The sequence below is a fragment of the Tinamus guttatus genome, unplaced genomic scaffold (assembly GCF_059628265.1).
Source record: "Tinamus guttatus ecotype Peru unplaced genomic scaffold, ASM5962826v1 Tinamus_guttatus_pri_ptg000046l, whole genome shotgun sequence".
In the NCBI taxonomy this organism is placed as follows: Eukaryota; Metazoa; Chordata; class Aves; order Tinamiformes; family Tinamidae; genus Tinamus; species Tinamus guttatus.
Window position 1 is genome coordinate 1,338,877 of NW_028288580.1, and position 13,115 is coordinate 1,351,991.

At 38.5% G+C, this 13,115-nt stretch overlaps 1 protein-coding gene across 1 annotated transcript in view; it reads left to right on the plus strand.

The window, feature by feature from the left end:
- The window catches only part of CRYBG1 (crystallin beta-gamma domain containing 1), a 59,203-nt gene extending 46,333 nt beyond the window's left edge, over positions 1-12,870 (plus strand). Inside the window, exons 18-22 of the mRNA XM_010217058.2 lie at positions 2,968-3,107; positions 5,489-5,612; positions 6,723-6,881; positions 9,616-9,778; positions 12,218-12,870. Of these exons, the coding sequence (XP_010215360.2) occupies positions 2,968-3,107; positions 5,489-5,612; positions 6,723-6,881; positions 9,616-9,778; positions 12,218-12,306 (675 nt within the window). The 3' untranslated portion in view covers positions 12,307-12,870. The remainder of the gene's footprint in view (positions 1-2,967; positions 3,108-5,488; positions 5,613-6,722; positions 6,882-9,615; positions 9,779-12,217) is intronic.
- The last annotated feature ends 245 nt before the right edge of the window (positions 12,871-13,115 follow it).

Sequence of the window (13,115 nt, forward strand, 5' to 3'; positions counted from 1 at the left end):
TGAAATACATGTAATTATAAAATACTATTGCTATCTTCAGGGAAGTGTAATTTGTGTTCATCACAGAATAATGCACCCTTCTAGATAAAGTAAAGCAACACCCAGTGCCATTTGGCAAAATTTGGCTGTTATTATGTGTGGTGGATACAAACCCAAACAACATTTACATATGTTGCAACACATCAGTGGTCAAGAACAAGTTTGTTCAAGCCTATAAGCAATCATTATGATAGATCAATTATGGAATCTGCAAGTATCTTTTAAGATCAAAGTAATTATTAGCAAAATGTAGTCAGGGATCTAGGAACTTGCTGCAACTAAAATGAGATGGTATTTATATTAAAAGTGGAAGAGTAAACTGTTGACTGTCTTTGAATTTAGCAATTCTATTCTGCTTCACTGTAATTTTGGTAGTTTGTCAGTGATGTAGCAGGTGACTAAGGAGAAATAAAATGTGTCATCCTCTTTCATGTCTCTGGAGCATTTTGATGTGTGATGTAAACAAACATCTGCAGCAAGCATGTCTCTCTCTGGAACTGTTTTGCTGTCCAGTAGACAGATCCTATTTAAAAACACTGGAAGTGGTTCTGGCCAAGCTCAACAGATAATAGCATACATTAATTAAAATAGGCTCTTTATACATTTTAAATTTCAAGTTTGGGGTTTAAAATGTTTGTTTCATTTGGGAACAATCAATTTATTCTTGGAAAATCTCTTCTTCGTGAAAGAGGATGCTATGCTAAAACAGCAAAATGACAATTCTTTGTGTCTTGAAATTTTTAAGGCTTATGAAACTTGTCCTAGGAGTATGATTTAACACAGTTAGATTGCAGGGGAGAACTGTTTCTATCTTCGGATCATATACTGCTGCTTTCTTCTTCAGAGACTTTCTACTTGAAGGAAAGAGGAAAGTGGGTCACTTTGCTCATTTGTTTATTAGCAAGCCTGTATAAAGAGAATACGAGGTTAGATGATGTTATACAGTTCATTTTTCATAATTTTACAAAAGTTTTAGTTTATTATTCCAGATCCCATTTTCAACTGACAAATTTATTTTTGGTTGTTCTTGTCAGTGCCAGTCTCAAAAACTCCTCTGACATGCCAATATGCTTTTCCCATAACTTTGCCCATTATTTTCTACAATATTTCTATAGACAAAGCACCTTGAAGTATTAAAATAGAAAAGCTATTATGCTTACCTTATTTTTTAACAAGTAGCTCTGTGAAATAGCTCAACAGAGATGTACATGGAAAACAGCTCTATGCAGTGTCATACACGGGAAGAATGCAAGTTAGAAAACTATTGGTTGATCTTGTGCTTCTTGCTGTGGGGACTGTTTTATGCAACAGTGTTGTTGCTGAATCTGAAAACACCCATAGTAGAAGGTGTAGTTGAAAACTGGAGGATTTTCTTTCCGTTTCTCTCTTTTCTTTCTAAATAGATCATTTCTGAAATATTGCATGTGCCTCAAGGGTTGCTGTCTGACCAGTTCTATATCCCAGCACGCAGGTGCAGATCTGTATAAGGGCTGAGGGTTCAGAGACACTAGAGCTCTATCACAGCGTTAACTGTTCATGTGGGGCTCCTCAGCTGTGATGAGGCACGACAGTCTGACGTGGTGTTAACCTTTCATTGTGAGCATTAGTTGGCTCTTTGGGGCAAGGTGGAAGGCCCAGCCCTGCATTTTCCACAGCCCAGCTGCATGCAGGCAAGCAGGCAGCAGAGCTCAGCAGCCATGTGATAACCTGGCCTGCTGTTGAGATACTAATGTAATATTCATCCAGGCCCTTCAACATCTAAGGGATGATGAAGCACAATTTAAGCAATGTCTTGAATTGGTAAGCAATTAGATTTTTCTAAATAAATGCACATGGAAGCATGCATATCTGCTGCTATGTGTATAGTGAACCCTCTCTGCTTTGGCATGGCCCGATCTCCATCCAAGGTCTGCGAGTCTGTGTAGACTTCCCTTCATGTCCAGAGTTCCTGATGAAGCTGGTGCACTGGGAATACGCCTAGCATATGCCAGCAGGAAATAGCTCTTCTGGCCATAGCATCAGCTTTAGTCATGGTGGCAAGGCTTGTGAGGATGGGAGTAGCAGGGTCATCTTTATCCACAAGTATAAGTTATGACACCAGGGAACTCAGATTTAATTATCTTGTCCTGAGGGATTTTAAACCCTTACCTCTCAACTTCCAAATGAGAACCTTTAATTGCAAGGAGTTGTTCCTTATCCACCACGGATATCTTGCCACACAGAAAAGAACCCAAGGTTCATTATCCAGGAGGCATTTAAAGTGGATTCAGTGATGCAGCAAGTTTCATGTAGGCAGGATCCTTTTGAAAGCAGGAGTGTTTTAACAGAGAAACAGAAGAATTATCTCCCCACAGCAATCTAGAGGATTGCAGAGCTCCAATTTTTGCTTGAGTCATGAATTCAGCCTCAAAAGTACAAATCTCAAGGCTTTTGTCTGGTGAGAGAGATCGATACCATCATAAACTACTCAAAGAGTTAAAAATGAGAGCAGTAAGTAATGACAAGTCTGTCATCATTCGAGGCTGTAGAAATCAGTATTATGTTGCTGTGTGTTAATGTCTGAATATAAGAATTCCTATAATGAAATGGGATTTAATGCGGTGGAAGAGGGATATAGCATTAATTAAAATGTGTTTTAAAGTATAATTGAGTGATTATGTGAATATCAACCATAAAGACATTTGTGTGTGCTTTATGGTAAGGTTTTATATTGCAGGCAAAAAGACCCATTATGTGTTTTATATAAGATTTTATATTATAAATTTCTATTTTTTTAATAACTTGTTGCAGAGTAAAACCTTGTTCAGGATCTTTGATCTTAAACAATCAGGCAAACAAAAAAGTGAAATAAAAGGGCTGTGTAGAACATCAACGTTCACAGTCATATCTGGAGTTTTAATGTGCTATAAAAGTGCTTATGTTTTGCAGGAGCTGTCTGAGCCACATATAGCTCTTTTTGAAAAGGTGGGTTTCCAAGGAAAGAAAATTGAATTCAATACAGAAGTCTTAAATCTCCAGTTCCTTGGATACAATCCTCGAATAGCTTCAGTCCAAGTCCTTGGTGGCACGTAAGTTGAAAATAAATTACCTTATTGTTTCTTTGGAGTTATATAATCATTCAACAGGAATATAACAGATATCAAAAAAAAAAAAAAAAAAAACCTCCAGTACTGCAATGTGTGCAATGTATTAACGTACTTTCACAGAACTTTCTCAGGTCCTATTTCTAGTGCATGTCACTACTGACAAAGAACTTGCTGTACTTTTTTTAAGTAAGAAGTTGAAATTAATTTATATAAAACTGGTAAGGAGAGGTAAGGAGACCAACCACTTCCCTCATTCCATAGCATCATCAAAGCCAGCTTGCACAGCATCCTTAAAACCAAGAGCTTTTATGCTCTTGTTTGAGACTTCATTCATAACAAATCATAACAAATGTATGAACCATATCCTCTGTTATGGCTTCAAAACACTTCAGTAAGCCTTCATAGTTATCACTCTAACTGGATGTTATGAACACAGTGGTACAACAAATTTATCTTTTTTAGAGTAGGTATTGGTAGTAGTACTACCTTTTCACTTCAGGAATCAGGTCAGTTTCTTGATACAGATTTGGTTATTAGCTAATTTTAAGCTATTTTAAGAAGCAGTGTCTCTAATTTTACTCATGTAAAGATGATGTGAAAAATAGTTCAGAATGAAGTTTAAAAACAAAGCATTCTGAAAACAGCTGTGTTAAGCTCTTCCAGAGTTTCAGTGTATGTTAGATTTCTTTTATTGGCTTATCCTGGTGTTAACCTCTTACCTCCAAGCTGCTTCCCTCAAGCATATGTTTAGATTTTTTAAACTTGAAGAGTCAGGGGGTTGTGTTTGTTTCGTAGTGATAGATCTATGTAGCTGTTCAGTATCTAAGTATTTTCTTCCGACAAGGTAATTTCCCAAGCTTTTGTGTGATGCAGTTGGACTGCTTACTGCTGCCCTCAAGTGGATAGCTAATAACACATCTTCAGCAGGAACCATTGTCTTAAAAAACTAGTGAAGTTTGAAACTTAAATGGCATGAGAAGCTGTGCAAAAGATGCATGTGCATGCTTGAGTCTCTTGAGAATTTGGTATCTTTCAACATAACTGTGGTATAGTTGATTCTTTGCCAAAAGACGTGGTTACCACTCAGGTAATGCAATTGTGTGCATTTACTAGGAAATGAATGTAAATGTCTCTTCTGTTTTGGTCCCTGGCAATGTGTAGAGTATGTCAATGTGTAGACATTTCCCTGGTATGTGGAAATGTGTAGAGAATGGCAGTGTAGAGTGTATGGAAATTCTGTTTTCATTATTGCAATGTCAGCTGCTGAACTAGTTTTCTCTCAAACCACAAACTTGTCTGTTATCCCTACTGTTCTTGTTTTGGAAAGAGTTTGGGTCTTTTGTCCTCGTTTAGTAAAAGAGATTCAATTATAAATTTCTTAATTCCCTGTTTGGGAATATTTGGGGATAGGCCATGAAGGAGCTTCAAAATTAAGGTGTGCTTCTTCTGGAAATAACATACAAGTCTACTGAAGAACCTGCCAGAGGAAAGAAGGTGATAGCTAAATGTTTGAGTGCCATGTTCAGGTACTGTAAACCTAAGGCTACTGAGTAGTCCTAGCAAAACTGTGTGCCAAAATTTCTATAAGTGAGAGTAAACTAGGTAGCTCTATATTGTGGCTAATTTCAAAGTGCAGTTGTATTTTGCTGTTTATGGTATTAGTAGAGATGCAGGAGTCTGGTTTTGACCGGCTGCTCTCAAAATAAGATTGTTAGGATGCTTGGACACATATAGGGAAAGCCAAACAGAAATCTTCTATCCCTATCCTATTTGCCTCTTTTTCTCCTCACCTCATTTTCAAGTATCTGTAAAGAGGAGAGGTGTTCTCAGGTTAAAACCTATATCAAAAGATCCTCGATTTTGCCCTGTTGCAGTTCCAGTATCTGCTTGTCCAGCACTCTGCTTCCCAAGTGCTTCTTGCCCATGTGGACTGCGCTCATCCAAATTAAGGTCTACAAAACTACTAGTTTTGTATGTACATCAGTGTAACATACACAGCATATAAATCACATACACCTATGCTTCTTGAGGAGTTACTGTACATCGTGAAACCAATTGATGTTTAAAAGTTAGGTACCCCTTTAAGACAAGAAAAGTCTTTGTTTCATTCACCTTGTAAATTCTAAATAATGGGACATCAAAATTCGAATTCCAGGGTACTCATCTTTATGCAGTTGCCCTTAATCAGGGGATGATATTATTACTTTGAAAACCTATTTAAAAAATCCCAATTCTAAGGGACATTGACTTGTGTATGTCTGTGTGTGTGTGTGTGTGTGTGTGTGTGTGGCAAATTTGTTAAAGCTGCCTATTGATTCAGAAGCAGGATTTGGCAGTAAAAGATTTTTTTTTCTTTTTCCCAGATGGATAATTTATGAACATAGTAATTACAGGGGACGTCAGATGTTGTTATCACCAAACGAAATTGCAGATTGGTATAAACTGAGTGGCTACTGTCAGATAGGTTCTCTGCGACCTTTACTTCAGGTGAGTAGGCTCTCATCTCATCATCACCAGCTCCTAATTTGTATTTAGTAATAGGGGGAGGGAATGTTATCCTGCAGTTGAAAACAGTACATTATTTTGTTGCCTATACAGGCTTCAGAAATGACATTTTTATAAAGAAACTGCACTACAGTTCCATTTTCAATAAAAACTAATTGATTGTGCTACCTGACTGTGTAATTCTGCATTGAGTCACACTTTAAAATGAAGTAAAGAAGATACTGTATAAGGATTGGTCAAATTAATAGCTATAACTATTATATAGCAAATATTTTAAGCTGTTTTGTAATTAGCTACTAAATCAGCACAGACAGCGTGCCAGTGACCATCTTACATTATTTTTGGAACAATAAGAAAATTGGCCACCAAAATTAGATACTTAGATACTAGAAAATTAGTTAGTAGTGAGTTTGCGTTGTGTGTGTTTGTTTTGTTTTTTTCCTCTTTGAAAAAATAAATATTTCCTGTTTATTACATAGCAAATAACACTTATACTGGATTTGCAAATTATTTTCAGGATACTTTCAATTTTCTTCTCTAAATGGGGATCATCTGATTTTGTCTATGTGCTGCAGCCATGCTCTGAGCTCTAACATTTGAGCTTTGTGTTGAGCTTTGTGTTGTGTTTTTTTTTTTTTGAGGAAAGAACTTTTTGTAATCCGCAGATCTCTTATACCTGTGAGAAGTTCATTTGTTTGCTGTCGTAAAGCTGCCTTTGTATAGTCTCGAGCAGAGTTAAAAACAAACATTTTGTCTCTCTTGGCTGAAATCTTGTCTAAGTGTGTAACAAGCCACAGCTCGAATGTCCTGTGAATATCTTTGTGTTACTGAAATAAGCAGCCCTGTGCAAAGCACCCTTAGTGAGGGCCAGGAGCCTTTGTATGGGGAGTTAAACTGCTTTCCAATAGACAGGCCTAGAACTCTCCATGCAGAACGGGGCATTCTCAAAGCTTGGGCTCCAGAATTAAATTCTCAAACAGTTTAAGCTACTTGAAAGAGAGGCAGGCACCAAGTTCTGAACAGAGCAGTGGTGACAGCGTTAACCAGAGCAGGATGTTTTCTGCACTAAGGAGGCTTCTGTTGTTTCTGTAGAAACGTGTGTACTTCAGGCTTAGAAACAAGGAAACTGGAAAATTCATGTCGACCGATGGAAATCTAGACAATTTAAATCTTCTCAGAATACAAATTGCAGAAGATACTGACTTGGATGATCAAATCTGGGTTTATCAGGATGGATTCATAAGATGTCGGGTGAGTTTCAAATTCAACAAGAATTTCCTCCAGTGGTAGGACTGGCTGAATTTAATTTCTTACCATCTTATTTTATTTTCTAGACTTATGCCATTTAATCTAATATACAATCTTCTGTAGATTTTTGTGGTGTAAACTATTTTTATCCCTTTTTGATGTTACTGATTTTTTCAGATTTACATTATGATCTACTTTTTTCCATTCTGTAATCTTGCTTTTCATGTGGTACCTCTGCTTCCCTGCCCCTTTTCTCTACAGCAAAAATACCACTAAAGCATCACAGCAGGAAACACCTTTTAAAATACAGACCTTCCTGATAATCTCTTGAGCTTCACATCCCTGTCCTATTTGGGGCAGGCAGATGATTGTGGTGTAGGTTACAGTTAGAAAAGTGCTGGTTATCCCTTTACTGGTCAAATGCATCCCTTTCCACACCTGCTTACATGTTTCTAAATGAGGTTCTCCTTTTCTCACAGTCTATACAACTAGTTGTGTATGAAGTGTTGTTGAGGTGTGCACAGGTATGCACAGTTCGTAGTGCTTAAGCCTGTACATTCGTCTCAAGAAGGGAGGTGGGCCAGAGAAAATGAAGTTATTTTAATATAGTTAAACAGCTTGAGTGCAAAGAATCATGTGAACTCTTTCTGCGTGCTCGTATAACTTCAAAGGAGCCATTTGTAACCATGTCATCTGTCCTGGGGGGAAGAATCTCACTGTTAATGAGCTGAGGCAGTGCCCTGCTCGGACATGTTTGCAGGGCAGATGCGGCAGTAAAGGGGATTTATGCAGACAGCAAAATGATGACAACCAAGGCAGTAGCTTTAATACCACATATAGAAAGACCAGTTCTCATGACAGTGGCTCTCAACTTTTCACTGAAAGTTTTCATATGAGGACGGTGCAGTATTATATGGCTCTGGCTAAATGCTCTTTTTGATTTGTTTTTTTGCTTTTAACCTTCCATGTATTTTCTAACCCAGTTTTTCCTCGCAAACAGACAAATACACAGTGTGTGCCGTATAGCAGTCAGGTAGCTTAGCACTGAGTGCAGGACAGCAACATTGCTCACAAATGGCTGACATCTTAAACCTGTGCCTTCTTTCCATGAAGCAGCAGCATTTTTTGTATTTTGCACAAACAAATGCTCTTACTGAGTTTTAGGAAGAAAGTTAAGCTCACGACTGGGTGTATGCAGGCAAACAGGATAAACTTCACCGGAAGAGCTTGGGTTTTGTTCCTGTCAGTTTAGGGCATCTTATTGACTCCCAGTCCTGTGTGTAGGTATGTGGAAGTTTTTTAGGAAGGACTTTGTTTATGTAGCTGGGATGCCTAGTGAGCAGGATTTGAGTCATTCCTCTCGCATGTCAGAAGCAGGTACGAATAGCAGACATGAATAGCAGATATGAACTTGGGTATCATCTTTCTTGATGGATCTCTCAGAGATGGGGCAAGTAGTGACCTGGTAGACCTAATGTGTGAGCTTTCAAGTCCCAGTAGAGAAGAAGTTGGATGCGGATGAGTATGTGATGTGAATATGTCAGGGTTTGTAATTCAATTCTAAGTTCTGACCTAGAAGTACTGTTTTTTCAAGACTGTACTTAATAATGTAGGGGCATATCAACAGTGGAAGACTGGTATTTAAACAGACATTGAAGTCAATTCAGTAGCTACAATAAGCTTACTTTGATCTTTAATAACAAAAAAATCACTGTTAATACAAAATAATTCTCTGTAATTTGCTAGTAATACAGCTTGAATATTCCTTTCCATTGCGTCTGATTTTTGAGTCTCTCTTTTAACCATAAAAGCATTTGCAGAGTTTTGAAATCAAGTAATACAAATGATTGGGAAAACAATATAGAACAAAGAAGAAATGTCATTATGATGCACTGTGGAATTTATACATTATACAGGGTGCAGTTATGCCCTTTCCCTATCCCAAAAGGGGTTTTGCACAACTAGGAAAAAAAAGAAAAAAAGGATTAAAAGAAAAAGATGACTGGAGGATACAGGTCTCCATGCAAGGAGCAATCTAGCTAGTTCCCTTTAGCTTGCAAGGGGCAGTTTGAGGGATGATAAAATTGCAGGCTATAAACACGTATTTAGTATGGACAGGATTGTCTCATTAAAGTGGGGAAGGTTGAGGATGGAGGAAAGCATCCAATAAATCTGGTAGTTTTATATGAAATAAATATTTCTTTGTATGCCATGTGGTTAATATGTGGAACTACTTTCTGCAGTATGGTCTATGTGTGAAAAGGTGACACTGGTCTCCGTGGTGAGTGATGGACAGCTTCACATACGGGACATAACCTGTTAAACTCAAAGATAGCAGCTGTGCCTGGAAAAGCCCCTGGGCTGGAGATTCCTTAGGCTGGAAGAGTATCCCAGGAACACGCTGCTCCAGGACATCATTGGAAGCGTGATCGGCTGTGGCATCCCTGCATGGCCATGGCTAGAGACAGGTGCTAATTGCACCTTTTGATCTGATACAGCCTGGTTATTCGCGTGTTTTATATAGCAGAGAGTGTCAGCAGAAACAGGAACAAAAGGAAAATAAATCGAGTTTAGGGAAAAAGAATACATTCCTTGAGGGGAAAGCAGCAGTTCCTAGGCTCAGTTCTCACCAGCTTGCTTCTTTCCAGATAAAAAGATGACAGTATTGTGAGGGGAGAGGGGAAATAATTTTTAAAAAGCCTTTTGAATAACTGTGCTTGCTTTTCCGATGATGTAGATGGCAGAGGATTGCTGCTTGACAATTGTTGGAAATCTTATAACTCCTGGCTCTAAACTGGGTCTATCGTTTGAGCGGAATGAAGACAAACAGTATTGGCGTATTAGTCCTGATGGCAGGATCTACAGCAAGATGAAACCAAAACTGGTTTTAGATATCAAAGGTAAGCAAATATGTTATATCATTACACTGTGTCTTAATTACATGGTGTATGCAGTGGGATAGACACTAAACGTGCCTGTGAAATAAGCATGGTGTTATAGTTACTTTAATCTACACTCAGAAAGCACCTGATTATGTACCCTGACCTTTTGAAATGACTTCATTTCATTTTTTCCTACCTAGAGCTTAGTAACATGGAGTACTTGCTTATCTTGTATTCCTAGTGTCCACTCAGTGTAGATACCCTTAGTTTTACTTGGCACAGGATGATATGAATATAATCATTGTAAAATGCTGAAGCAAGGAGCTTCTCATTAGCTTTAATTTGTACAGAGCAAATTTTCTTATATAGTAGTTTTAGTTGCAACAGCCGAGGGATATTAGGAAAGCAAAGGGAGGTTTTCCTTTCACATTAGGCACACTGAAGTGATTAGATGCAAAGGGCCTTTTTTGCTTGTATTCTGAACGTTGATTCTGTCATTAGCAGCCTGAGTTCTGTGTGCACCTGATACACCTTAGAGTAGCTTTTGGCACAGCAGCCTGTGTCATGTGATACTGCTCCTGAATAATCCTTGCTTTCATAGTTTCATAGTTTTCATAGGGCCAGTAAAGTATAAAATTGAATAGTCAGCAGAATTAGCATGACTAGATGTTTTTACATAACCTTTGTACTGGAGGAGGGGAGAAGTAATCCTTTTCTGTAGCTGTTACATTTTTATTGACTTTAAAAGTAATTTTAAATTGAAGATGTGACATGAATCACAGCAGTTACTAAAAAGACAAAATTATCGGAGTCAACAGTCAGCACTTTGTATTTAAAAAGGACAGGACAAGCAGAATGGAGAAATGGGTTATATAATGTTGGTCCGTGATATAACACTGATAAATACTCATAAATTCTTTTTAGTGCCATATAAAGCATGTACTAATTAATTATAAACTTATCGAAAAGACAAGCTCAAAGGAGTCTTTATATATAGTGACTCTTCACATACTTTCTTCTAAACTCGATTCCGAGTTTCTCAGAAAAGGCAGAATTATGATGACTGGCTGGTCTTCAGTTAATCTTGTTAAAAGCACGTTATGTATTCTGCTTTTATATTTGAAAACCTTCATAATCGATAGGTCTGGTGAGGAAAGTGTAGATTCAATTGCAGATACTTCCAGAAATGATTATGCATTCTGTGTTTTAAAAAATCTGTGCTGTAAATCTGAAAGAGTAAGTACATTTAGCTTTTATTTGAGAAAGTCTAATAGGAACATCTGTTGCAGTCCCTTCTGTCGATGAGACGGCAAACTCGGCCTTAATTAATTCAGCTGTGCGCTGCCGGTGCCATCTTGTGGATATAGTGGCCTAGTACAGTGGCTTGTCTCAACCCACTGTATTTATCAATGTAAATTTAGTCTCTCTCCCATTGAAAGGTTGGTTGGTTGGTTAGTTTTTCTTGTTTTTATTGTTTACATCCTATCAGGTACTGCTTGCAAAATATTTTTGTTACATAGCTCAGTTATCAGTGCTGTATCTAGTGTAATTCCCTGTGGCTGCTGGGAAGTTTTTTTCCTCTGTGAATATTTAGTTTGATTTCAGTTTTTGTTCTTTTTGTGGACAATTTTGCAAATCTATCTGCTCTGCATCTGTACTGCTTTTTAAAAATTGCATGTTGTCAGGAAGGGGAGAAACTGTGGTGATGGTAACCCTCCGCAAGAGCCTTCGCATTTGGGACTGTGGCACCTGAAGGCCTGTCCCGAAATTCTGAGGTGGAGATCAGCAGGATGATGCCTGAGCTGGCATCCCCTTAGTACAGAAGCAAAGGGGCTGCTTGCAAGTGTGCTTGAACAGGAGTAACAGGAGTAAATGTCATGACCCCATCAAAGATAGCGAGGTATTTTGATGTACGCAGCTACTAGTTAAAGCTACTGGCTGATAATTTCGTGTAGGGAAAATAATGATGCAGCTGGTCAAAACACAGGATTACGATTTAGAGTAAGTGAGCACCAGACTCATCCCTTGCCTGTTTTCATCCTCCTTTGGTGTTGTGGCAGTAGTATTGTCTGTTAGCAGCAGGACTTATTTCATAAACATATTCAGAGCAAAGTGACCTGGTAACTGGCGAGGAGAAATTGAGGAGCTAAAATTGACTTTGGGAGTTGAGGGCCTTAGTAGTAGGTGCTAGATGTGACTTTCACAGGATGTCCTGCCCTGCCCCTGCAGGCTGGAAAGGGGGAAGTCCTGGTTCGCTGAAGGGGAGGGAAGGGAGCAGAGAAGGCCCCTGGTCCAAAACAAACTCCACGAGCAGGCACGGTTGAAAATGAGTTTGTCTTTTCTGTGTCTTGGGGAGAAAAGGAGCTGTCTGCAGCAGCCCTTTGAAAGGGCCTGAACCTGGGAGTCCAGTCTGAGTCTCCTTTCAAGGATTATAGATCTTTGCATTTTTCTCCTCAGGGGGCACACAGTACGATCGTGACCATGTCGTTGTCAACACGGTCAATGAAGAGAGGCTCACGCAGTGCTGGGAACCGCTAGTCGTGTAACTCTAGTGAGCTGAGACAACAACGTTGGAATTGGCCGCTCCCCTGGATGCTAGAATTGGCACTGCTGGCGTCGAAGGATACAAGATCAGCAATGAGACTTGTGTCTTTCCCTTGCACCATTGAGAACAACAAGCAACAGAATGGTTTCATGTCTCTCTAGCTAAGATTCTTATCCCTATAAAAACTCAACTATCTCCATCTCTTTTCTTTTTAATTTTCACAAGCCACTGTGCTATAGAGAAGGGCTGTGTCCCTCAGGCTCCAGGGAAAGAATTAAAGGTAGGAGAGGCCACATGGAGTTACTAGCATGTTGGTGAGCACTTAATCCAGCATAGTTAATAACTGTAATTTTAAATTATTGTGGAAAAAAAAATGAGAAGGGTTAAAATAGTTAAAGCTTATTATATAAAGGACAGGAGTGCAATGTGTATGGGGGTATAGCAATGTGGATCTATGGGCTGTAGTATAGAGGAATAGTCACTACTGAAAATTAATATATTTGTTTCACTGGAACAAAGTTATGTTTACTGAAAGTTTAAAGACTACTAGCACACAGCGTATCCAGAGAATGTTTATTATGTGCCTTCAAATACAGTTAGCATGCTACAATAGTAGTCCTAAATTAAGAAAAAAAGAAATCTACATTTTTCTCGCATACAGGATGTAAATGAGTAGAAGTTTGTCAGGAAAAAGAAAGGATGGGCTAAGAGAGGCATCAGAATGTAAAGAACTTGCCCATGTTCTAGGATACCTGATTTTTGGAATTACAAGTATTTTACTTGTTTGCCAAGACAAATTTTTACCCTTAA